Source organism: Dryas octopetala, chromosome 1, assembly GCF_963921425.1.
Source record: "Dryas octopetala chromosome 1, drDryOcto1.1, whole genome shotgun sequence".
Lineage (NCBI taxonomy): Eukaryota > Viridiplantae > Streptophyta > Magnoliopsida > Rosales > Rosaceae > Dryas > Dryas octopetala.
Window position 1 is genome coordinate 31474978 of NC_141366.1, and position 27991 is coordinate 31502968.

At 33.4% G+C, this 27991-nt stretch overlaps 2 protein-coding genes across 2 annotated transcripts; both read left to right on the forward strand.

Moving 5' to 3' along the window:
- The first annotated feature begins 107 nt into the window (after positions 1 to 107).
- Positions 108 to 26344, forward strand: LOC147299767 (putative LRR receptor-like serine/threonine-protein kinase At1g53440). The gene is made up of 23 exons (XM_086235324.1): positions 108 to 313; positions 2932 to 3079; positions 3202 to 3273; positions 6174 to 6248; positions 6357 to 6428; positions 6737 to 6808; positions 6910 to 6981; positions 7509 to 7580; positions 7677 to 7748; positions 7956 to 8027; positions 17371 to 17442; positions 17579 to 17650; positions 19608 to 19682; positions 19851 to 19916; positions 20065 to 20133; positions 20313 to 20375; positions 20464 to 20514; positions 20613 to 20665; positions 24217 to 24596; positions 24933 to 25146; positions 25726 to 25860; positions 25994 to 26105; positions 26208 to 26344. The coding sequence occupies exons 1-22, from the start codon at positions 184 to 186 to the stop codon at positions 26095 to 26097; spliced, it is 2211 nt and encodes a 736-aa protein (XP_086091450.1). The 5' UTR covers positions 108 to 183; the 3' UTR covers positions 26098 to 26105; positions 26208 to 26344.
- On the forward strand, positions 26208 to 27991 carry LOC147299768 (putative LRR receptor-like serine/threonine-protein kinase At1g53440). Its single transcript, XM_086230165.1, has 4 exons — positions 26208 to 26415; positions 26687 to 26921; positions 27039 to 27183; positions 27370 to 27991. The coding sequence occupies exons 1-4, from the start codon at positions 26382 to 26384 to the stop codon at positions 27706 to 27708; spliced, it is 753 nt and encodes a 250-aa protein (XP_086086291.1). The 5' UTR covers positions 26208 to 26381; the 3' UTR covers positions 27709 to 27991.

Genomic DNA, 27991 nt, shown 5'->3' on the forward strand with positions numbered 1-27991 from the left:
GAATGTATATGTTTTCTTTTATATGGTGATTATATATGCTCTTTTTTGTGGGACAACGTGTAGAAAGTTAGAGGGTGAATAATTTAATAAGAACAAGAATCTTCCACTATAAATATCCCGGCGAAGATAAAGCCTAGCAAATTTTCACGTACTCTAGCTATTGCAGATTTGCAGCAAAGAAAAATGAGTAGGCCTTCTCTAGGACTGCTTCCTAAGCTTGTTTTATATCTTAACTTTCTACTTTGGCAGCTTGGATCTGGAGCATCTGCCCAGAGTACAGATACTGGGAAACCAAAATTGCCAGAGGATGAAGGTATATATTTACCAGCTTAATTCATCTGTACGTATGAAGTTATTTTCTCAAATCCATATCATCTTCAACTGATCGATAGCTACTGTACTGTAGTATCTAATACAGTTATAAATCAGCTGATATTGTTTGAGTTAGTATCCTTTTTAATTAGTTCGTTTGAATTTGGCTTTGTAAAGCTCTTGAGTTGCTCAAATTTCATCACGTACTTCCTAATTAATTAGATGAATACTTTTAACTCATACAAAAATGTAACGGTTGTTTAGTAGATGAAGGTTGCAAGTACAACTGCACGAGAGAATTTCAAAATGATAAATTTAATTTAAATGTTATACGGGTGGTAATGATGATCGTGGAGGTGCAGTATGTGGTGATCGATGGTGGTGACAATGACAATGAAAATAAAGATTGTATGTGCATATATGGTACACCGGTAGTGGCGACGGAATATGAGCATTACAAGAAATGTGAGCAAAGTCTACTTTTATTAGTTGTACAAAAAAGAGTGATAATTGGGCAATAGAGACTAAAGTGTCTCAATTTTAACAAAAAAATGTGACAATTGAGCAATATGGACTAAAATTTTCAAATGCCACTTATTTCTGTGCAACCAATGAAAGTGGTATTTGTTCACATTTCTTGTAATGAAGGGTAATGGTGTTGGCATGGGGTCGCAATTGTGGTGGTGTCAGAGGTGGCAGTGTCGATGATAACGACGGTGGTGGTGATGTTCGCTTTTTTTTTTTTTTTTTTTTTTTGTGTAGTGAAACATACTTCATAGAACAAAACGGAACCAAACAACAAAAGAGGGTGGGGGAAAACCCCAGCCAAAATACAAGATATATATAGAGGAAAGCATAAAAGACAACAAGGAAAAATAGAAAAGCACAGAGGAACAAACCGAAGGTGCAGTGGACATAAATTTACTCACTTTTATACAAATAGATTAGATCGCTCATTTTGAATGGATGAGATCAAGGAATAAAATTTCGGATTTCGAAGAAATTTCGATGGAAATTTTGATGGAAATTTCGACGGAAATTTTGAAGATTTTTAAATTTCGATAAAAATTTGACGGAAATGATGGAAATTAATATCAAAATACGGAAATTTTGAATGAAACTTTACCATATGTTTATTTATCATATTATCTACTAAATTGATAAAAAATATTGAAGAAACCAAATTATATAATAGGTTTCATATGATATAAGATAAATATAATGCATGCTGGAGACAAATATTGTTAAATAAAATTAGTATAAAATGAAATTAGTATATTATCTATACTCTATAATATATACACTAAACCCTATATATTTTATAATCTATATTCTATATTGTTTAGGATATGGTATATGATACTAGGGTTTAAACCCTTTAGGGTACTTTAAATTATTTTTTATATAAAAATATATTATAGTTTACTAGTTTAGGGTTTAAAAATAACTAAACGAAACTCCAAAACGGGCAAACGAAACTCCGAACTATTTTTTTTCTTCACAATTAACCCAAAGGCCCCAAACCCCAAACAATCCTAAACCTTTTAATTTTTTTTTTCTTTTTTTTTTTCTTCTTTTTCTTTTCTTCCTTTTTTTTTTTTTTCTTCTTTTTCTTTCCTTCCTTTCCCTTTCCTTTCTTTTCCCCCGAGGCTCCACTGCTCCAGCAACTCCCCTCTGTTTTCTTCATTTCTTCTCTCTCTCTCTTTCTGCATCTCCCCCCGCCGTCGCCCCCTGCCCTCGCCCCGTCGCCCGCGTCGCCTCTCTCCCTCGATCTCCCCCTGCCGTCGCCTCTCTCTCCCTGCCGCCACCCCTCTTTCTCCCTCGATCTCCCCCCTGCCACCTCTCCATTTTTCTGCAAAAACCCAGCTCCAAAACCAGATCCAAACCAGATCTCAAATTCTCACCGTCGAAAATTTCGACGATTTCGGCGAAATTTTGATAATTTCGACAATTTCGACGAAATCATCCCGAAATTTTAGCAAATATGGATTTCGATTTCGACACTCCCAAAAATCAAAATTTTCGGCGAAATTTCGCCGAAAACTTTGAAATTTAACACCCTGGATGAGATTACATATTTTATTTATTTTTTCTAAAACTCTGATGTCCTTTTTGAATGGACTAAAATTCTGACGTCTGATGTCTTCCCGACAAATTTTTTTATTATTATTTTTTTTATGTCTTGGGAATACAATATATAAAATTATAAACAACTTTAAAAACACTTTCAGCTTTAAATAAAAAATAAAAAAAACCCACTTTTAGCTAGGATTCTCAATTTTGGCTGCTCTCCCTCTTTCTGTAAACCTGAAAAGAAAAGAACAACATATGCACATAATTGTTTGTTAAAAGGGACTTATATCCTTTCACAAGTGTTAAGATTCTAAATTTGAATTTCAAATAACATGGTAATATTTTATAGATACGTAATCAGATTAGTTTTTGTTTTTTGGTCAAATAATTAGATTAGTTTACAAACCCAGCCTACCTATGCCATCATCGTATTAATTGCTGGTACTTTTGATACGATCCAGATTAATTATATGTTTTTCATAGGATCTTCCTGGTAATTGTAGCAGACAAGAACTGATTAATTAATTTTCTGATATATAATGGCAGTGTCTGCCCTCAAAGCCATTGCAAACAACTTGGAGGTAAAGCCAGCACCAGAGATTTCTGACGGCTATTGCAACAACAAAACCAACAATTTTTTCGTCGATTGTGAGCTTGATGAAAACAACAGTACGCGCTACCACGTCATATCTATGTACGAAAACAAAGCCATTTCTTTTGGCCGGAAAAAAGAAAGACATATTGAATTAAATAAAACATCGAAGACTCGCGGATTTGATTTTGGATTTTTCTTGTTTTGCTTCTTTTGTTTGGCAGGAGGCTCGACAACCAAGGTTTAACCGGAGTTATTCCTCGAGAAGTGGGTTCTCTTAGCTATCTCACGACTCTGTAATCTCTCTCTCCGGCTCTCTTTTAATTACCAGCAATCCTGAATGCGATTTCCTTTTGTTTTTTCTTTAGTAAATTACGGAAGTTCACTTTAGATTTATATTTTATTATGTTTATTGGACTCCTTGTATAGTTTCTATTAGAAATTTAGAATTGGACTTGCACAACTTAAACAAAAAGAGGCCCAATTTGACCGAAAAGAAAACGAAAGTCCAAACTGTAACTGAACACTACAAAAAGGCCTCTTCTTTAATTGAACTATAAAAAGAGGTCCGTAATTAAGCTGGGTCATGTGCTGGCGCACTGCCCCAGGGCTGGCCCTGATGGTATGGATTTAGACCAAAGCTCACAACCCTCGTACTTGTGAGAAAATCACACATATATATGAAATGCTTTTTTTTTTTGGTATCACTTTAGTCAATTTCGTCAATTTTATATATACTTTTTGGTTAATTTTAGTCACATATATAATGTATATTATTTAATTAAAGGATCATCATTTTAAGTGTTTACAGAATCATTATATTCGTCTATTTATTCAATCACAATTAAATTGTTTCTAATTTATCTAATTTTTTACAAAAATGATCTTTGTATAGAGACTTAAAAATTAGACAACTTCAATCGAAATGGGTCCTATAAGTCATACCTAATTATGTTTAAGATGAAATATACCTCAATAGAAAAAGCTTATATATATATAGTTAGGCTATTTGTAGGACATCCGAATTTTAGTTATAGACGAGACATAAATTTCAATTGATGGATTGATCTTGTAGCTGGAATGTATTATGTTAAAGGCTTATTTGCACAAATACCCCCTGATTATAGGGTTTTTTCTTACTTTGCCCCCTCACATTTTTTTGTCTTACATAACCCCCTAAAAGTACATTTTGTGCATTTTGTGTCTCGGGTTGTCCGATTCTGTCAAGTTTGTTTACACCACCGTTAGAAATGTTGGTCTAGAGGGGTAATTTTGTCATTTCAACCGTAAAATATATTTAAATTATTAAAATATAAAACTTTAAATTAAAATAATATTTCAAAAAAAATCTTAAAATTCAATTAAATAAAAATAAAAATAAAAATAAAACCCAACCTCCCTCCCTACCCACTACACATGCTGGCCACCCTTCCCCCCAATCGTCCCTCCCCCACCCAGCCCATTCCCTTCCCTTCCACTCCCCCCCCCCCCCGGCCCAAAAAAAAATCCCCAGCCCCGCCTTACACCCACCCATTCCCGCCCGACCTCCACCACCACCCAGCCCCAACCCTATTTGAATCATCAAGATGAGCTAGTTCCCAGGTAGTGTATGCTTACACCACCAAGAGCGAAGTTGTCAATCCCACAGGATGGAGTGACGATAACAAACCACAATATCCAGTATACTTATTTGTTCACTGCAACATAACTGGCTCGGCACCGGCATCGACATTGGCACATATTTCATATTTGAGCAGAGAGAGGAGAGAGAGAGAGAGAGAGAGAGAGAGAGAGAGAGAGAGAGAGAGAGAGAGAGAGAGAGAGAGAGAGGGCTGAAAGCATATGTGGATGGAGGGAAAGAGGGAGGGTAAGGATTGTGGTGGTGGGTTGCTGTCAGTGGTGGAAGGGAACAGAGAGAGAAGAGGTGGATGTGTTTTGATGACTTTTTGTTTTTCTATTTTTGGTTAATAATTTTTTAGTTTTATTTTTATTATCTAAAATGTGGAAGGATTGCCAACATGGCATGTTGGATCCTACAAATCCACAACATGGCACAAATTGGTCCTTTGTGGATGAAAAGACGAAAATACCCCGCCACGTGCACATCAGCATTTTTAACGTTGACATAGACGGACTTGATGAAATCGAGCAACCTGAGACACATAATACACTTTCAAGGGGTTATGCATGTGTGACAAAGAAATGTGAGGGGGCAAAGTGAGAAAAAACTCTATAATCAGAGGGTATTTGTGCGAATAAGCCTCTGTTAAATTAAAAAGTAAATGGACAACAACTGTTATGTAAGAGAGAGAAACATGAGAAAATTCACGCACAACAAATTCTCACACGCCTACACTCTAGAGTGGTTTCATTAATTTTTAAGATCCGTTGACTTTACGTACCAAAGTTTAATGTTTTTTCATTTTAATTATCAAAACTGTTATGTCATATCACTTTAGATACTAAATTTCTAGTACTAATTTTAAAAAACATGATTCTATTAAGCACTCCGCACTATTCACCGAGCGCTCAGGATCCGGAGAACATTTTTTTTTTTTATACAAATTCAATGTACAGTCACAACATTGTTACTGATTTGTTATTTTTTCAATGTTTGCTATAAGATACAAACTACTGTCAAACGCTGTGCAATACAAATTTTAAGCCCAGTAGTGCTAGATATACCACATTTTTATACCATAATTTCATACCACCTTATGTGGCAACTTACATGGCATTCATACATTGGATACTAAAAAATAAAAAGAAAAACCCAAAAAGAAAAAGAAAAACTCTGTCCTATAAAGTAATGACACGTGTGATGGTATAAGAATGTGGTATAAGAAATGTGGTAAGTATAGCATTATTCTTTTAAGCCTCAAGTACTTATACTTGCTTGACCAAAAAGTAATTAGACTTGGTTGGTCAATTTTAATATTAAGTTTTAACTTGGAGGTTTTATTTTTAATACCTACACGATAGAGATGCATCATGCATGCGCGCGTCTGATGACGTAATTGATCTGGACGTGCTAATTTCCTTATGTTGTTTTTACTGTACGTGTTATTATCGAATATCGATCAAGAACCATAATGAGGCCACAAATTTTCAATTTTCATGTTTTGTTGCTTTTACAGTTTCTACTGGCTTATATATTTATTACTGTAACTGTTTTGTGGAAAATATATCAACACAGCGACCTATCCGGCAACAAACTTAATGGCACCATACCTTCTTTCTTGGGATATCAGCTGTTTAATCTCATAACCCTGTAAGTATATATATATTATACTATAAGATATATATGATTGTGCGAATTGCCTCCTGTCATTCTTCTGGTACATAGTATAATATTAGATCTGTATGTACGTATGGTTAGGGATCTTTCAAGCAATCAACTGACTGGCTCAATACCACCATCCTTGGGAAATTTGGGCGATCTAAGATATCTGTAAGTCCGGTCACATTAATTCACATTGTGTTTCAAGAAATTAAAAGGCGTACGTACATGCACATGCAGTTAGGTCCAATATATCTGTGGAGATCATTACATCTTAATTAATTTCTATTACTTCACAAAATAAGAAATTGACCAATTGTTGTTATACATCTACTCATTAGTGATTCTAAACGTAGATAATTTAATTCAAAGTCGAACTTAACTGTAGTTTTATTTATTTTTATTTCTGTCACTTTATTATTATTATTCATAAAATTCTAATGAAGTCATTTTATTAACAAGTCAATTTTCCGCAATAGACGTCTAGGGAACAACTTTCTCGACGGCCCTATACCAGGATCCTTGGGTTCACTGATAAACCTTTATTCTTTGTGAGTTTATTTCTAAATCTTCTCCACCTCATCTTAACTTTGAAATCCTGTGACCAAATTCTCTTTGATTGCATATTAATTTCATGTTTTCCTTTTTGCAGGACTCTGCAGTTTAATAGGTTAACAGGCTCAATTCCTGATGAATTCGGAAAGCTCCGCAATCTTACAACTCTGTTTGTTTTTTACTCTGCATCTTCTTAATTAAACGACCTTGATTTATATATATATATATATATATGCATTTACAGGCTCCTTCTGTTGAGGTATACCTCAACTTATTTATGTTGAGGTATGACCTTGTTGGGCCCACACGAGTCGTTTTGTGGCGATCCGAACCGTTCGCAAGGATCATCTTCATTGATAGATCATCCTTGCAAAATATTAGTCAAATCCGAAATCATTTGTCTATCTAACTTTGATAAAACAAATGAACGGTTTCATCGAAAATATTTGGTTCGTCCATTTATTTGATCAAAGTTAGATAGGCAAATGATTTCCGATTTGACTAATTTTTTGCAAGGATGATCTATCAATGGAGATGTAAAAAATGAATGGTTCGGATTGACACAAAACGACTCGTGTGGGTCCCAATAGGGTATACCTCAACATAAATAAGTTGAGGTATACCTAGAAGGAGCCTGTATGCATTTATATTGTACTTTCTTAATAATTCTCACGAGTCTTTATCTTTTTTTTAAAGGTATTTGTCTGAGAATCAACTATCTGGTCCTCTTCCACTTTCACTTGGAAATTTGAAAAATCTCAAAGACCTGTAAGTTTCAAAAGAAAAATAAATGGACATAAAAAATTTTTAAGTAACAAAAGAAAGTTGGAAGTGACAACACAGGAAAGCTCTTTGTTGTTGCAGTCAGGTGTCATCCAATTATTTGACTGGGACATTACCCGAAAGTTATGGTCAACTTAAAGAAATGCGTTGGTTGTAAGTATTGGATATTCGAGATATTCTTGCCTGGAGCATGCTTTATGGGCATTTTCTCATAATGAGATATGTCCCAATATATGAGCTAGTCTGCCCCATTCAAGAATTAGTAGTTCAATCTATTATAATGTTCCGATTACATATGCAATCTGATTGAGGTCTTTCAATAATATTAATTAATTAAAGGAGTCTGATTGATCAATGCAGTTCAATAGCCGGGAATTATATTTCTGGTCCCATTCCTGACTTCATAACGAACTGGACTCAAATTCGATATCTGTAAGTTTTCTTTATAGGCTTGTGAAGGGTCAACTTTGATAAAATTTAATGAGTTTAATGCATTGTGTATGGTTCTACCATTACAAAAATTAACTTATTAACGTTATTATTAACACAAAAAATTTGTGACAAAGTATAGAACTTCGTGACTATATTCATGAAAGGTTGTGACGTACTGTGTTGTTTAAAAAACCTGTTGGCAAAAGTTTTGGTGATGTGTTGTGTTTAAAAGTGCTGCTTCTGTTGGTGACTAAAAGTTTTGTTACACTAAATAAAACAATAGTCACAAGAAAGAGTTCTTGTAGTGTACACATATATATTGTGATCGACATGCTTCAAGTTTACTGTCAAAAATCTTCTCTTTATATATTCTTTGGACGAATTTATAGAAGCAAAAATCATAACAAACTAGGAGAACTCAACCTATTACATATCCAACTAGAAAAGAAAACTTATGCCATAATCAAGTAGGAAAAGTAAACCTATGCCATTTAACTAGGAAATCAAAAAAGCATAATCTCGAACACTTGTAATAACTGAAAACATAAATTATGTAGCATACACAAATCAACAGATACAAGTATAACTCAAGATCAATATGATTCTACTGCTAAGCATATAACTGTAATATATAATTAACTACTAACCTGATGAAGACATACTGCTAGCAAATTAAATACCTCAAGTCAAGATGCTCAAGTCTTCTAGCCATCACAGCAATGAATTAACCTCTCACACAATGGGGCAGAGCTTATTGATTCTAAGTGTTAAGCTGTGTGACTAGGGACCTGTGCTTATATAGAGTACTCATAGATTCCTAGTTCCTCCCATCAAGGACTCCAGAATCCAATCCTAATAGGACTCTATAAAGACTTTGCTGGATCATTGCCTTGTTTATAGTATAAGGCCTTTAAGTAACTTAGTTTTCCTAGTCCAACTCAGATAAGTAATCTATTTAAGATGTACTTGCTGATTTATGTCTTATTAATAAACCTATTACTTGTATCTTAAGTATAAGTGTAATATTGACTCCGAGTAGAACAAGGCATCAGTCCATTTAATTCTTACATTCTCCCACTTGGACAAGCATTGTTCTTAATCATCACATTTACACAATACTGCAAGTAATCTGAATTTGCGCTGGTTTTATTATTTAACAAGACTTAGCTCAACTTTGTCAAGATATTATATTGAACACCAGATTATGAGATGCAATTAAGTCATTAAACTGCTTAATCCACTCATAGTCATTGATGCCAATACCATATCCCACATAAGTCATTTACAAGGCATGAAAATGAAAATTGGTTTACAAAGTAGCTGTGTTTTACACAGTATTAAACTTGTAAACTCGGTCCTTCTTAATGATTTTGCCTTCTCCAAATGCAAGATCACAAAATCTTATTAGCAAGATCTCTATACACATGCACAGACATTATGCCTTAATTATTGTCTGCATTATCTTAATGACAATGTCACAATCTATATAGGTACACATGTGAATACCACAATGTATGTATATATATACTTTAAAATTTAAACTTGAAAAACCATATATATTAGAATTGAGCTGACAAACTGAAATCATGATAAGTCTAGTTCAATTTTAATATAACTGAAAAAATTCAAATAACCGAAATTGAATTTATGGCACTTATTGTCTGCCTTAACAACTGAAATGCAGAAAATCAGTAGTACTGATAGAACTGAAGCTCCCACTATTTCTAAAGCTCCCACTAAACTGAAGCATCTAAAAGTGAAGCATCCATATATAAGTGATCATTAACCCTTCAGTGTACAAATATTTTAACTCCCACTAATCAAAAGGGTCTCAAAAAAGCCACTTATAAAGTAGAAATTTAATGAACACAATTTTTATGTTCAAAGAGACTACATGCACAACTATGTTACACTTTTGAGCAAGAAACATAATATGCTACTGAATGTCCTTTATTGCATACTCAAAATAGTAAATAAAATATTTTGAATTCACCTAAAATATGCAAAACTAAGAAACTGATCTTGATCAAATACATAAGCATAAAGTGATACTTCCACATATGAATATAAGTTACGCCATCTACAAACTGAATCATAATGAATGCATATAATCGACCACAAGTGCTTTAATTATATATATATCATGGTCATGCACTGAATCAGTTAAGGCTAAAACACTTTCATATACCAAGCAAATTACATCAAGCAATTTCCTACCTGTACCAAGCAAATTACATCAAGCAATTTCCTACCTGCCATAATAGTGCTCCATTGCTCAAATTAATTAAAAACGAAAATCTAATTTATAGTCAAAATTCAAACTCTACATAAACTTCAATGAATATCTAAAGCCACATACCAGCATTAATGCCTACTTCAAATTTACATATAAATTTCATATATGTAATAAGTAAATAACCATAAACATAGCAGTTTCATCATGATCGATCATATAAACTGTTCAAGAAAAGCATTAACTTGATCTAAATGAAATTCGTCATATATAGTACTCACATAAATAAACATGATGGAAATCAACACACATGGATATATGAAATCGATCAGCAGACTTCAGATTAACTTTTCATAACAAATAATTTTTAATAATGCACACAGAAAATTTAATTTCCCACATAGCTCCGCTTTTCTGTTCTGCATGAACAAATTTAATATATATACACTAATTGAATAAATGCATATATCAAACCAAATTCAGATCCTTTATCAACAAAATTGCATTATATCTTTATATATATATATATAAATAGCACATATGCATGACTCTAAGCATATATAAGGCAGCAGGATCAATCAAAGAGGAATAGATATGTTCGATATATTTATCAACAATAAAAGGGACTTGAGTGCATGCAATGGTCTGATTTCATGATGCAATGCATTTTATTGATAATCATGCCATGTACATATCAAAGCGGATACATATGCCGACATTAAGTCAAGATCATGAAGTTATGCATATACTAATTGATCTATAATTTTCGATAATAACAAACATTTATATATATGTATATTTCTTTCGGATCAATATAACTGCACGTACTTGCCGACAATGCTTGATCATGAAAATTGATTAATTATTCAAATATAATTATATATATAACTTTGAATAATATATGTGAGAGTATCCAAAGCTTATTACACCATGGAAGCAAAACTAATAGATGTTAATTAACTGAAGGAAATCGAGAGCATACAGACATAGGTATATATATTCGTCCAAAACAGAAACTGATATGTATAAATTCATAGATATATATATATATATCAAACCAAGACTCCATAATTCATAGATACCTGATAGTTTAGCCGCGCACAAAACAAAACTTGGAATCCATAATGGAAAAACATGAAAGTTCTTAACTACGGTAAGTCATGATCTAAGAGAACTAAAGTAATCTCTAAATCTCACTTCCACTTCTTAAAATTGCTACCATTCAGGGGTTCAATGGAATTGATAGCTAGCAGAGGAATTCATAACTGAAAATTTAATTTAATCTTTAAACTTAATCCCCAAGAAATGCCTTATAAACACAATTAACTCACACCTATAGGCTGAGAGTAAACCATGCTGTAGCACTAGATCATAAAACTATATACACTTCCTTTATAAAAAAGACCTCCCACGTCAATATGGACAGAAGGAAATCCTTTTCATCTGCAGTGCTAGTTGCTGTTATTGCAGCTGGTTTCTCTTCTCTTAGTGCCAAATCTAAATCATTGAGACCTAACACAATTTCAATGTCATGCTTCCACTTCTTGAAATTGTGACCATTAAGTGGTTCAGTGCTAGATTATAAAAAACTCATGGATGCTGCAGTTAGAACCAAATAACACTTGAATTTGATTAAATATGCTTAAAAGAATATATTTTCATATCTGCATTGAAAATATATTCATATGTACCCCAATCTGCAGGTGTCCTTGACCACATGAAACATATTTGTTCTGTTCATGTAGTTAAGACTATGTATCATATTCCATTATAAGATCCCTTCTTCTAGATGGTCTTTCTGCAATTTGTTCAGCAGAATTTCCAACTACATAGGAAAACTGATTTTATAAGCAGGAAACAATATGTGAATTCTGTATTTTAAGTATTCAGACGGCTTTAATTATCCTTTTAAAGAGAGCTAACAAACACCTAAAATTTCAGACTTTCAATCTATATGATGTCAAGTACTGTTAGCTGGATTACAACACTCATTATGCAGAAGGATTTGTTATTTCTGACATAATTAGAACTATAAACAAAACCCAAGAAACTTATCATAGGTTTAACGTCATTTCTGTAGTGGATTATATATATGTAAGTACATAACCTTATTGATTCTTGCATGTTCTGAATTACCATTTTGTACAATATAGGATTTAATCAATAAGTAAACAACCTAATAAGGTTACGTATCAGATATATAATATATGCAGCAGAGTGAAAAATTTATTAACACATAACCTCATGAAAAAATTTGCAGATATACATGTATACATAATTTAAGTAACATGGAAAAGAACGAATGGTCTAATTTGGGAGAAAAACCCTTATTTAGTAAAAACCAAAAACCAAAAAACTGAATATTCTCTACATGAATCGAATTTGTTGTGTTCATGTAGAAAAGATGAATGCAATGAATCATGTCCCCAATCTGCTATGAGTGCCTTTGTTCTGAATATGCTTTCTGCAATTTGTTTAGTAGAAATTATATCCAAAAGAAGAAACTGGCCTCATAGTCAGGCTGTGACATGTCAATTCTGCACTTTAAGTGCTCAGATGGCTTTCCCTCTCTTAAGAGAACCAACAACCACCTAAAGAATGCAGAATTACCTTCTTATGATCTGAGAAAATGCTTTATTGATCATAACTCCCAAGATGCAGAAGGATTTGTGTTATCTGACACCTTGAAAACTATGATCATATCTACTAGATCATGTTCTCAATTTGAATTGTTAAACTTATTACAATTCTGCAGCGGATAGAATACATAACCTAGTTAATCCTTGCATATGCTGAATTACCAATGCTTACTTAACTGATGAATACAACATACATGGACTGTATATATGCACAAAATTCAGCAATAAGATAATAAACAATATGGTTATGTATAAGGTAATAGAAAACACTTATGTATAGATTTATTAACTAGTAAAGGAACAACCAATATATATAGTTATGTGACTGTAAACATGAAACTTAATTACTCCACAGGATCGTACCAAATAAAAATTCATGTATGTATTTGTGAACTGCACATATAATTCTTGATGCTCAACAGACAATCTTTAGGTGCAGATCATAAAATACTTGCCCACTTGCTGTGAGCTTACCAGAAGCATTGATCCTTTTCTTTTATTATGTTCATAGAAAAACATGTAAACACTCTAATAAAACATGTATTGCAGGAAAAACATATGCTAGATGACCCAGATGCCATCTAGCCCAACAGAGTGCTCAAAATAAAACAATTCTGCAAAAATAAGTTAGGAAAAAATAAATAAATAAACAGTACTGTCAAGCAAAAATATTGCTTGTCTTAATCACAACCTTTGACATTGTCCCTGCAATCTTAAGATCAGAATATCCATATAAAATTTCAGATTATAGATAATCTCTATCAGCAGCCACAAAATTAGTAGAAACTGAAAAACTATCCACTGCCAACAAGAAACTTCCTGAAATTTGATTTTCCAACAAATTTATCATCATACAATAGTAATTCCAGCAAGTATAGATGAATAAACAATAATAACTCAAGCCCAGAAAATCAAATCGGAAAAGAAAATCGTGAACCCAAAAGAATTTTAATTTCATCAAGAGAGTAAAAAGCGAAGCAAATAATTACTGTAATCATGCTTAATAGAAGCTTTAGAATATATCCACAACAAGGATTTACAAAAAAACATAATAAAAGGATGAAAATTGAACTGAGTTCTTAATGCTTGCTTGCGCGCACGAGAAGGGGAGAAGAAAAAACAGGGTGTTGTTCTTTTGTATTAGTCCAAAATGCACCGCATGGTGCTAGTGTCTTCAAATCTCAAGTCAACGCACCATTTGGTGCTTTTAATTAATCCAAGCCGCACCGCACCGTTTTGGTGCAGACTTGGTTTGTGATCAAATTCCAGAAATTCATAGGCTATTAATATTCTATGGAACAAAGGACCCGTTAGATAGCATGCACCTTTTGTGTCTTATTGATTGCAAGCCGCACCATTGATATAATATTCAAAAAAGAAAAGACTATAATATATTCAATGAGACTTTATAATGAATATGCATAGAGGATGCTTTATATTGATTTCAACAATTAGTTTGATTTATTTACATGAACTTATCAGTAAAACTATGTGGTCGAAAAACTGAAACAATAATTAACAACTTTATCTTGATCTCTAGTTTGTGTATGGAGGCTCTGATACCACATGTAATAACTGAAAACATAAATTATGTAGCATACACAAATCAACAGATACAAGTATAACTCAAGATCAATATGATTCTACTGCTAAGCATATAACTGTAATATATAATTAACTACTAACCTGATGAAGACATACTGCTAGCAAATTAAATACCTCAAGTCAAGATGCTCAAGTCTTCTAGCCATCACAGCAATGAATTAACCTCTCACACAATGGGGCAGAGCTTATTGATTCTAAGTGTTAAGCTGTGTAACTAGGGACCTGTGCTTATATAGAGTACTCATAGATTCCTAGTTCCTCCCATCAAGGACTCCAGAATCCAATCCTAATAGGACTCTATAAAGACTTTGCTGGATCATTGCCTTGTTTATAGTATAAGGCCTTTAAGTAACTTAGTTTTCCTAGTCCAACTCAGATAAGTAATCTATTTAAGATGTACTTGCTGATTTATGTCTTATTAATAAACCTATTACTTGTATCTTAAGTATAAGTGTAATATTGACTCCGAGTAGAACAAGGCATCAGTCCATTTAATTCTTACAACACTCTCCCTCAAGTAGCTGGACATATATAGCTAGGCTTCGATCTCTAATGTACATCTTGATAAATGTTAAATCAAAGATCTTGCGGTCCACATTCATTGAGACCAAAAAGCCACGATTGACTTTTATCCAGACCTAGCAGCCACTGTCGATTTTTGTCCATACCAAGCAACAATTCTTTTTCCTTTCTTTGTTTTTTTTCTTTTCTTTTTTCTTCTCCAAGCTGCTCCTTGTTCCATCAAGATTAAAATAAAAAACCAATGACAGCAACGAATGATGACATATATATATCGCTTTTCTTCTTTCACAATATCGGCATCCATTGAGTTCTTCTTTCACTAAGTAGGCTAGATCAATGAACTTTGAGGCAGATCAGATTTTGGGTTTTTGTTTTTGGTCTTTTTTTTTTTTTTGGTAAGGTAATTGGAAATTTTTTTTTCGTAGACAATGTCTAGGTTCTTTAAGACGTTTATGGATGTAAAAATTAAGAAATAAGAAAACGAAAACAATACAACGACATGACCAAATTAAGGAAGCATATATATATATATATATATAAGCAAGGCAACGGCAGAAGCCGTGCCTAACTTTCTCTATAGAATCTGGCTCTGATATCATGTCAAAACTTCTCTAAGTTGTTTATTCTTCTCCATCTTGGAAGAATTTATAGAAGTAAAAATCATAACAAACTAGGAAAACCTAACTTATTACATATCCAACTAGCTAGGAAAGAAAACTTATTCCATAATTAACTAGGAAAAGTAAACCTATGCCTTATTTAACTAGAAAATCACAAAATTATAATCATCAAATCATAATCTCTAACATATACGTCTATTCTTGCTGCTTAGCTAGCTCATTACCTCACATATATGTATATAGAAGAGTTCTTTAAAGTTAACTAGTTAGTAAGATGGTACGATACTAACCTCCGTTTTGGACTCATCACAACGTGGTCTCATAATTCAAACTGTTCATTTTTTAGATTCTTATTCAAATATCAACCATGAAAAAAAATCAATTAAATTAGAAATCATTTAATAAGCCAATTGTTCTCAAATAAATGGACGAACATAATTAACTAGGAAAAGTAAACCTATGCCTTATTTAACTAGAAAATCACTAAATTATAATCATCAAATCATAATCTCTAACATATACGTCTATTCTTGCTGCTTAGCTAGTTCATTACCTCACATATATGTATATAGAAGAGTTCTTTAAAGTTAACTAGTTAGTAAGATGATACGATACTAACCTCCGTTTTGGACTCATCACAACGTGGTCTCATAATCCAAACTGTTCATTTTTTAGATTCTTATTCAAATATCAACCATGAAAAAAAATCAATTAAATTAGAAATCGTTTAATAAGCCAATTGTTCTCAAATAAATGAACGAACACAATTGTTTCAATAGAACATTGAAATGATTGTGATGACAATCAACTAGCCAACAGATTCTGATTTGGTTGATTTTTTGCAAGGTTGGTCTTTGAATGCAGACTTTACATATGAACAGTTCAGATTATGAGAACTCGTTGTGTAGTGTCAGAGTTGAATTTCTGAAAGATATTCGATATTGCCTTAAGAAATTGTACATATATGTTTACAAGCAAGCTTATATAAATATATAGAGGCTTGACTTGTACACTCCAAGAACAAACAAGAAACTAGACATATACAAGTAGCTGCATATACAAGTAATTAACTTAACTATACAAGCAAACTTATATGTGCTGCTTGGACTGCTATGTGGGCTGCTCAATCAACGGTCCCTTATCTTGTGAGGAGGGTATCATCCCACTGCAAGCTGATGGGCGAAGAGCATAATCTTGGACTTAAGAAAAGCTAAAACGTGGAATAGACAATCCTTTATGAAAGATATCAGCTGTAGAGACATACCGAACATTCAACAACTGAGCAACAACAAGCTCCCTGACATAGTGGCAATTAACAACTATGTGCCTGGTGCAAGCATGAAACATAGTGTTTGAAGCAAGAGCGATGGAACCGATGTTATCACACCAAATTTAGATATAGTGTCAAACACTAGCCTCGACCAAAATTTGAAGATTCTTCTAACATCTTTTATTCTTTTATTTTGTTTCAACTGTGGTTTACAGTTTGCATTAAATAATATAGCAATAAACCCACTTTTTCTAACAGGAGCTGCCGTATTTTTAGCCCATTAATTCATTAACTGATAATTTTTTTTTTGAGAAGTGATAAATGCACTTCAAAACTATCCTCTCACACTCCTTGATGCTCTCGCATAAGAGGAGTGCAAATAGTCATTTTTTAAGTGTAAATAACAACTCCTTTTTTTTTTTTCGGTTAAATTATTACTCATAATTTCTCACAGGTCGTTCTTGGGAAACAAGTTTGAAGGGAAGTTGACTAAACAAATTCTGGATTTCCCAGACCTTTGGCATCTGTAAGTGTAGTCCCGATATCTTCCTTCCCTTTTTGCACTCGCTTCAATTCTCGAGGGTACAGAAAACATACATATGTGTTATTTGCCGACGATTAATCCTATATTTTTAAAAACAAATTTTATGATTTCTCTGCAGGTCGATAAGTGACGTGGCATATTCTCTTTATGAATTCCCATCAACTGCCAATAACACCGATCTTGTTACTCTGTGAGTGGTTTTCTGTATGCAGTTATTCAATGCAAAGGAAATATGAAGTTCATAAATTAGAGTTCAGTACTTATTAGGATTTTTGTTTAGAATAAAACTTCATGCGTTTATTTTTTCTAAATAAAATTCTTTGACTATGGCTACGTCAAACAATAAGAAATTTATAATCATTTTTTTAAATTTTTTTTACACGTTAAGAAAACAGTTTTTCATGGATGCGTCTGCTTTAAATTTTTTTGGATATTTAGCACCGAGCGCTCGGTAATAATGCTGAGCACTCAACAATTTTTAAATTTTATTTTTATTTTTTTATAACAGCCGAGCTCTACAAGAAGTGCTCGCCGTTGTTTTCACCACCCGTTTTTGAGGATATAGGGTACGGGTTTACCTCATATCCTTCTAGGGTTTAGAAAGAGACTTGTAGAGGTTACAAGTTAGATTTTAAGTTGAGATTATCCCATAATTCTATAGATAAAACATAATATAAAGCCAACAAAATAGTGTGGAGCACTCGAGGAAAAAAGCAAAAATGCACTATCGATCGAACACTCGGCAATTAATGGCAGCCGAGTGCTCGACGCCTGGTATCCTAAAAAGGAAAATGAAACTAATAGACCAATAATATATGATGTAGAATAGTTACAATTTTATTGGAGTTTAGTTAGAATTCTAAAAGCCATAAGGCTTTAATTTGTAGAACCTAAAATTAGAGGACCCTAATATAAGTCTGGTGTGCTTACTCATGCATGTGAACTCGGACCTACGTTCAGTTGCAATTTATGTATATATTAATATTACAATTGTTATTCTTACTGAATTTACTTATGAATCAAATACAACACTGGTCTTAGAATTTAAAAGATCTTAGGTAGGATTATAAATCGTAGCCCTTTATAAAATCTCATTCAATAATTATAATTAATTGAAAAAAGAGTTTTTTTTTTAATTTTATATTTTTTATGTCCAAAATAGAAAAGCCTATGATTGACCTGCCCATTGGCAAAAACACGGTGACAAGTTGGTCCACTTTAATGAGCCGAGCGCTCGACACTATTCACCGAGTACTCGAAAATTGCCATTGTGCATGTATAAAAATGATACTTATAAATAAACCTTATGTATTTTTTAACATAAACATATGAAAAATTAATAAAACCAACATATATAAAACACAAAATTCAAGTTTATGGAGTTACATCCACCTACGTTATAATGTAAAAATATCTGTTACTAATTGTGACTGTTTGATAGTGGCAATCTATCTAGTTTAAAGGAAAAAAAAAAAGGTACGCTGATTGCTAGACATTGAAAAATACGAGACTTGTTATAACGTGGGTTTATTTGTAAAAAATTGGACCTCTTTGTCATTGCAACCTTTTAGGTGGGTTTATTTATCATTAAGGGAGGTTGTAAAATAAACTTTAAAATCATTTACTTAAAAAAAAAATCAATAAAAAGAAATTATTGAGATGATAACAATAAAATTGGAGAAAGAAATAGAATAATAAAGAGTCTTACTTTTTTTGTATTTTTTATAGATAAGTAAAGTGACAATAAGCCCAAATTTCATTAATACTATAAAAAATGCCTTTTTTTTAATTGAAGTAGTGGGTCAAATATCCTATAAAAGGCCCTATACTAGGTTGGGCCCTAAGTAGTCGCCCAGGCCACTAACCCTTAGGGTCAGGCCTCATTAAATAGCTAGATATGAATTGTCAGTTTAGGTACGTGTACCGTATAATTGTTGTCGTTTGAAAATATATAATGTTTGTACAACTGAAAATACATGCACATGCACGTACACAGTCCCTAAGAGTAGGCGAGGTAGATAATTGCCTCTTACCCCAAATATATAGAGAAATTTTTTAAACCCTTATATATTATAATTAAGTTAAAATAATGTGAAAAATGTTTTAAAGCTCCAATCCTGTCACCTCTTCTTGTGTGGTTTCTACAGGATACTGAGGAACTGCTCAATTGGTGGTACAATCCCCAAATACATTGCTCATAATATGTCATCTCTAAAACACCTGTAAGTTCACTGCACTTGTTTCCCCCCCTCCCCACAGTAGTCCCTCTTAATGTTGGATTTTAAGCATTGCAGAATTGCAGCTCTATTCACTGATATGTTTACGGTTTACCCTCCTGCTTAATATATGGATTTGTTTTTTATTTATTAATGCTTTATGTTGTCTTGCAGAGACTTGAGCTTCAACAATTTAACCGGTGAACTCCCAGATTATATGACAGCAAATTTAATTTACATGTAAGTGATCGAAATAACATTCTGAACTCCATGACTTAACCCTTAATGAAACTATTGTAACTATATATTTTTATTTCCATTTTTTTCAGTGATAAGATTCTGTGTTTTGTTGATTACATATTAATTCTTTGGTCAATATACTGTTCAGGTCTTTTGCCGAAAATCAGCTTAATGGGACAATCCCTGCTTGGATCTTTCTTGCAGTCCAAACTAGGATGTTTGTTTTCATATTCAAAACTCTGAAACAAAATATACATTCATTGAGATATTCATGTCTTGTTGATTATATATTGATAATGATGTTCATAACTGTTGAGGTCGGTTTACAGTCACATATTAATTATATATATTATCTATAGAAATTTGACTATATGTCTTTATACGGCTATCTTTTAGGGATCTTTCATTCAATAATTTCTTAGAAGTGGAGTATGATCAAGTACCAAGAAACCTGGATCTGTGAGGATTGGAAATTATTCTTTTTTCTTTTTTCGGTTTTTTTTTTTTTTAATAGGAGTTTCACCTTAATTATTTGTCACTTTGTCAGGAACTTGTTTGCCTGCTGCCGCAGTTCCTTCTCAACCGCTGCAACACATTTGTACGTTTGTAATTTTTTTTTTTTTTTTTTTTCCAGTTCTCCTATTAGGGGAGAAACATATCAGAGTCATTTCTAAGAGATTTTGTAACTACTTTTAGGAATGATCCACTTCAAATGATGAATACGTACTGCCCTGGAAGGAAAGCAAAGTGTAAGTAGTTTATTCTTCAGAATTTTGCACGCTAGTGATCTACATGCTGAATTATTGAAGTAACGTGATCTTTCGAATTAATGTGCATATATAGCTACTGAAATATTTTTGACAAGGATATATATCATGTATAGATGGTACAGTAACGTGCTAACATGAAGATGTACAAGTTTGGTTTGCTCTAGGAAAAAACTTGCAAAAGGGTTCAGTTTGGTTTGATATGGCAACAATGTTAAGTACGAACCAAGTTAATTGTCTAAGGCCACGTTTGATGCATAGAATTAGATTGGATATGATATATAGCTAGATTTATGTATGTTCAAGAAAGAAGATGAACGGTATCTTCTAACTTGAAGGAAGAAAATTGGAAAAAAATTGATTAGCTATGAAGGAAAATTTATCCCCACTAATCCTACTATTTTTGGGGGGATTGGAAGGGATAAGTTTTCTATTATAATTAGTCTATCTTATTCTCATATTCTTCTTTGAAGTTAGAAAATTCTTCCTTAAATCAACATGAATTTAGCCATTTATTTTATCGATCCAATCCTACATATGCATCAAACAAGGCGTTAATGTTTTGTGGAGGCAGCTCTTAAGGCATGCTTAGTGTTAATGCTTTCATTTCATGCATTGCTTAGTTTACCCAAATTTGTGCCTTTTTTTTTTTTTTTTTCCTTGAAATGGATGTCAGCATGTGAAGGGACAATGGCGTACACTGCCCAAAAATCTTGGGCGGGCTGAAGTATTGGGCCTAAATGGAAAAGAGAGATGAAGGGTGGAGAGTTGGCCTTAGAGGTAGGGGTTAAAGGCTTTAAAGGTGAGTGGATACAAATTTTCTTTGTGTGGTCAAGGGTGGGATGGGCTTAGAAGTGGAGTGGGCTGAAACTTGTTGGGATATAGAGTTTACATTGAAAAGAAAAAAAATAAATTTTACTCTAAAGTCCATTTTAGAGTCTTTAATGATAAACAAACTCACCTAAAAAGTTGCAATGATAAATAGGTTCACTATGTACAAATAAATCTTATGTTATAACGTGTTTTTGTTGCTAAGCGCTCGACGTGGTCTTTTTTTTTTTTTGAACTGGGCAAATTATCATCGTCATACAGTGACAATAATTGTCACTGTCAAACAATGACAATTAGTAACAGTATAACATGGGTGTTTATGCAATTCAAATAGTTACTGTCGCAAAATAGCCATAATTATCACTATCTGACAGTGGTAATTGCCGAGCACTCGGTGAATAGTGTCAAGCGCTTGATAAATAGTGCCAAGTGCAAGGTGAAAATGCTGAGTGTTCGGCTCATTAAAGTGAACACGCCTGTCATCGTGTTTTTGCAGGTGATTGACTGATCATGGGCTATTTCATTTTGAACTTACAAAAAAACAAAAACAAAAACAAAAAAAATTCAGTTAGGCCAACCTTGGTTGTACATTTGAGTGGGTAAGCTGTGGTGGGATATAGATGGAAGTGGAGTGGCTGAAACTTGTTGGATTATAGAATTTACATAAAAAAAATAAAAAAGAAGTTTCAGTTGGGCTAGTCCGGACTACAGTCCAAATTGCAAGTTAACCAACTCAAAGGTTTGCCCTTGCACAATGAGATTCTAGGCTTTTTTGCACTAACACTACCAGACTGATGTGCACAAATACCAATGTGCCACCAATTGCTTAATATTCAGTTAAATTAGAAATTTTTTCCAAACTTCCCATTTCGCCCATGAGTATAATTAAGAAAAATCTTTTTAAAATAAATTTTTAAGTAAAACATTGTTTTTACACTTAAATATAATTATTATTAAACGTTAAAACTCAAATAAATAAAAAAAGAAATAAAAACAATTCCTGCCGCACTCACTGAGCCGCTGGCCCTCCTCCACTCTCTCTCTCTCTCTCTTCCTCTTTCTCTGCCCCTTTCCTTCTCTTTCCCATCGGCTATCGTCTCTGCTCAGTCGCCGACCGACCTCCATAAACCCTACCAATGGCGACCTAGACCCTCAAACCCTCAGACCTCTCAAGCCAGTCGTGGGCCTTCGGGTAGGTCTTCCGATCTGGGCAGAGAGAGAGAGAGAGAGAGAGAGAGAGAGAGAGAGATATGGAAGGGAGGATGGGCCGGCAGCTGGGTGGGTGGGGTGGGGTGGATGGCCGGAAAGAGGAGCCGTCGGTGGTGGGCTTGCGGCTAAGTGGGTGGGGTGGGCGATCTCTTAGTTTTTTTTTTTCATTTTTAATGTTTTTTTTTTAATTTTTTGATCGAACAATACATTTTATATATTTATTAAATATGTTTTAATGGGTGAAGTTAGGAGGGGGTGTATTTAGAATCAATTTTTTTTTTTTTTTTTTGGAGATTTTTAAATGCTTTATGTCATGAATTTTGACGAAATTAGATGGTAGGTGGTACACCGTACATTGTCATATATAGGTAAAATTGGGTGGTAAAGAGTGCAATTTTTTCTAAGGGTGGTATTTGTGCACAGCTCCTATAATCTGGGTGGTGTTAGTGCAAAAAATACGAGGTTCTATATATGCGTTTGTGAATATTGTTTGTCCAGGATATAGTGACTAGTGACTAGCAATGGTGTTTCTTGCAGAATGCATATGATATATATATACACGACGCTAACACTCTTTTAGGCTCACTATACAATGTACGCGATTACATAATTGTTGAACTGTTTTTTTTTTGTCATTATTCAAAAATTATCTATATAAAAATTAATTAAATTGAAAATTATTTGATCAAATATTAATAAGCTAATTGTATTCAAATAAATAGACAAATATAATATTTTCGATAAAACAAATGAAATGATTGTGATAATAATCAAACAACTAAATAATTTTCAATTTAAATGGTTTTTAGCAAGAATAAATTTTTTTTTTTTCTGAGGACCCAAAAAGTAAACGATTTAGATTATGAGAATGTGTTGTGTAGTGAGCCCAAAAAAATGGTTATTGTCATATTATTTTACTAACTTGTTAGTTTTAAGACTTTTTGTATATATATATACAAGTCTATTCAGGTGCCAACATCCGCACGTTTACATCTTTTGTTGAGCACTCGGTAGGTGCAAAAGCACTCATCGCAGGTTTAATGACATTTATGTTATGGTTTAACTTCAAAATTTTGGGCGCTGAACCCTAATATATATAACTCCTCCACCAAATCCATTTTATACCTTAAGAGAGGATGTGTTGAAAAAATGAGGGTTTACCCTCAAAACTTGGGAAGGAATTAAGCAGCGGCGAGCGCTTAACATTTTGCCAAGTGCTCAGCAAAGCTATCGAGGGCTTGGTATTAGGTGCGCATGTTCATTGGTGCGCAACTGATGAGTTATATATATACATATACAAAAATGCTCTAGAGCTAATCAGTTAATAAGATAATATGGTGCTAACCACTATATATATATATATATATATATATGCAAAATTTCTATGATAATCACAGGCATTGGATGCCTTAAACGTTTTGACTGTTAGATCAGCTCTAATTGATCTAGGTCCCATATATGTATATAACTAACGGACATGTAATTTCCTGCAGACTATTCTTTGTTTATTAATTGCGGTGGTGGAGAAACAAATGTTAACGGGAGTATTTATGATCAAGATACTGACACATCGCACTTTTACACAAGTCCAAAGCATAACTGGGCTTATAGCTTTTCTGGAGACTTTGCTGGGGAAGGAACTTCCAATTTCAGTGATTCTAGTGTTTGCACGCAGAACATGACATGTGGAATTTCTATTGCTGATGCATCTTTGTTTGATAAAGCTCGTCTTTCCCCTTTGTCTCTCAAATATTTTGCCTTCTGTCTACGCGAAGGCAATTATACCGTCACACTTCGCTTTGCCGAAATTGTATACGGGGATGATGAACACTATACTAGTCTAAGGAAGCGTGCATTTGATGTATATATTCAGGTAATCAAGAATTCTTGCATTCACACTTGGTTAGGATAGGATCTTAAACAGGAATCCATTATGTCTATCAAGACTATCATATATAAGATGCTTGTTCAGACTAAATTTTATACGAGAATTTTTTACCTATAAAAGACTTCTTATATATGATTGATATAGGTAAAAAAGTTTCGTATAAAATTATGTTTGAACCAGATTTAAATGACCCAAATATGTATGCGAGAAATACCCTTTTTACAATTAAGTAAATTAATTAGTATGTTTCCGTTTTGTTCTCTTGCCATCACATCATTTTACAAACCTGTGTTATGATCTAAATAATTTTCAATATTGCAGCGTGACAGGAAACTAAAGTATTTCAACATTAAAGATCAGGCAGGTGGTCCAGATCAACCAATTACAAAAATAATTTCAGATGTACCTGTAAGTGACGGTCTAATGGAGATCCACTTGTACTGGCCTGGAATGGGGTCTACACACTCTCCAGACTATTATGGAGACCAACCAACTTTGAATGGACCTCTAATATCAGGGATTTCCGTGACTCCTGGTATTCTTCTTCTTCTTCTTCTTCTTCTTCTTCTTTTTTTTTTTTTTTTTTTTTTTTGTGTAACTTCAAGTTCTTGCCAATATCTTTGGAACCTTGACCATATAAATTTTATACTATTTTAATTTTTTCACCAACAGATGTGACATTTACCGTGACAGTTGTATGCTAGTTATATATAATATATAAATTTGAGAATAGAGACCTTCTCTAATGAGCATTTTAGTCGTGAGGACCTGGTCCAGACTCGTATATTAATTATATTGCGATATATGATGACTATTTTATATTAAAACGTCCATATATGGCCATACATGATGTCTATTTTATACGAGAAGGTCTTCATGCATTTATAGTTTGGTTGGTATAAGTAGTTAACTCTATAAATAAATGAAATACTATCACATAAGCTGAGAGAATAGTTGATAACTCTAGTATGTATTATTGTATGATATTGTTTCCACTTATATTTAAGGCTCCAATTAAGGCTATAGGCAATGGTTATTTTCCTTAATTTTGGTCACATTAACACACATTAACTAAGTATCCACTTATATACTCTCATCCATCCGTGGATTTCAGACTTCAATGTTGCTGATGAGAAAGTACAACCTTTATATGTTGCATTGATCACGATAGCTTCAATCGTAATTGCTCTACCGCTTTTAGTGGTTTTTGCCTGGAGGATGGGCTTGCTGCGAAGCACAAAGTTGCGGAGTGAGTCTATATGTGCTAAGTCAAATTTATAGTGCACGATCTGATAACCCCCTTTACTGCATGAATCCCCTCCCTTTAATACACCAAATAGAAAGGCGTCTGAACATTTCTACTTGATGTTTGCTTGGAACAGAAATAAATATAGGTCAAGACAAATATGCCACTGTCAAAGAATTAATAGCTGCTACTGGAAAATTCAGCGACAAAAAAAAATTGGCAGCGGAGGATTTGGCATAGTTTATGAGGTAAACTTTTCTATCTGTTTAAACTATGGAAGTTTGGTTAAAATTTGAGTTTTTTCTTTTTGTTCTGATATAATTAAATATTAGTCTGTTGTGTATATGTAGGCAAAACTGCAAGGTCAGACTGTAGCTGTGAAGAAACTTTCCTCTCATTTTAGAGAAAGAATCAAAGAATTGAAAACTGAAATTTCCACCATAAGTGTTTTGAAACATAGCAATCTCATTAAGTTGCTGGATATTCATATTGAGAAACACCTTCAATTTCTGGTTTATGAATATATGGAAAACAGATCCCTTGCCGACGCATTATTTGGTAATGTATTTTCAACATCTTGTTCTAGCTTTCAATAATAATAATAATTTTTTTCAACTTATGCTAAGACATGATCCATTTAATGCATGCTGTGATATGATAAGAGAGACAAATAGTCTAATCCCAAGATGGATCTTGATTGTTTGCAGTCCGGTTATGTGCGTTCTAATGGTTAAAATTACTCCACCTTTACTTTTGGAAAAATTCCAAATGTTTTTTAAACTATTTTGAAAGAATAGAAATTGAAGTGGTATATGTGAATGCATTGCAGACCCAAGATCCAAATTGAAACTTACATGGGAAATTAGATATAACATTTGCTTGGGAATAGCAAGGGGTTTGGAGTATCTACACGAGCATCCTAGACTAAAGATTGTTCATATGAATATCAAAGCTGCTAATATTCTTCTGGATGGCAATCTTGAGGCTAAGATATCGGACTTTGGATTGGCAAGTATATATCCCGAGGAAGATCAAGTTAGGGTCATCAAGAAAGAAGTTTCACAGTAAGTAACAATTAATGCGCCCTGTGAACTTCCTAAACAGCTTGTTATGTTTGTTATGTTTCAGAGTAATCAAGTTTCTAAAAAGCTTTATGATTCTTTCTTGTTGCCATGCCACAGAGGATATACAGCACCTGAATATTTTCAAGGAAATGTAACGAGTAAAGCTGATGTTTACAGTTTTGGGGTGGTTCTACTTGAAATTGTTAGTGGAAAGAAAAATGTAAGCAAATCAAACCAGGAAACAGAGCTTCTTATAGACATGGTAAGCAAACTTGACAGTTGACAGGATTGTGCTTTAATTTTGTGGTTTCTTCTATTTATGAACATTTAATTCACATTTGTATTTGAGTATGCATTTTTAGTGTCATAAACAAATGAAAGAACCGAGTCGAGTATCAAAATGGGAGTGTTTCTGGCTCAATGCTAATTACATGTTACATATATGCAGGCTTATAAAGCACATGAAAAAGGAAAGCTCAAGGACTTGGTTGATAAAAATTTGTATACTTGCAACTTCAAACAAGCCCTTACCATCTTAAATTTAGCGGTGAAGTGCACCAGTGTTGCCCGTAGTATGAGGCCTACAATGTCTGAAGTTGTGAGTGAGCTTCTTCGTAAAAAAAATAACGAGGATGGTGAAAAAACCAAGGCCAGTGAGGAACTCACTAATGTTGATTCCACCACTTCATCGGAATTGGCCTCAATAGCATCAACTTCATCTCCCTTTTTCAAAGGCACAGATATTGAATTGGAAAATATTTCTGTTGTCCCACCACAGAAATCTTGAGAGTCACCACTTGCACCACGCATCCAAGATTGGTGATGAGGCAACATTTATTTTCTAAGGGGCGCGTGATAGTTATGGTGTCAGGATGCATGTTTGGTAATTTGGTGGATAACTATATGACGTGGATCTGGTGTTTTAGTGTGTTTTAATTTTTATTTTCACGGTTTCTGTTTTTACCATCCTTATTTCAAGCTTGATAAGCCCTTTCTTTCTGTAAAATGCTGTATCAAAACTATGAAGTTTGTGCTTAGCGTTATCGTAAGATTCCTATTCTGTTATTGTT

Excerpts from the sequence above, each read along its gene's own strand:
- LOC147299767 (XM_086235324.1), top strand. The coding sequence starts at position 184 with ATGAGTAGGCCTTCTCTAGGACTGCTTCCTAAGCTTGTTTTATATCTT. Across the intron at positions 6,982-7,508 it reads CTCCGCAATCTTACAACTCT|GTATTTGTCTGAGAATCAAC; the intron begins GTTTGTTTTTTA and ends TTTTTTTTAAAG. Across the intron at positions 7,749-7,955 it reads CTTAAAGAAATGCGTTGGTT|TTCAATAGCCGGGAATTATA; the intron begins GTAAGTATTGGA and ends TGATCAATGCAG.
- LOC147299768 (XM_086230165.1), top strand. The coding sequence starts at position 26,382 with ATGGAAAACAGATCCCTTGCCGACGCATTATTTG. Across the intron at positions 26,416-26,686 it reads CCTTGCCGACGCATTATTTG|ACCCAAGATCCAAATTGAAA; the intron begins GTAATGTATTTT and ends AATGCATTGCAG. Across the intron at positions 27,184-27,369 it reads CAGAGCTTCTTATAGACATG|GCTTATAAAGCACATGAAAA; the intron begins GTAAGCAAACTT and ends ACATATATGCAG.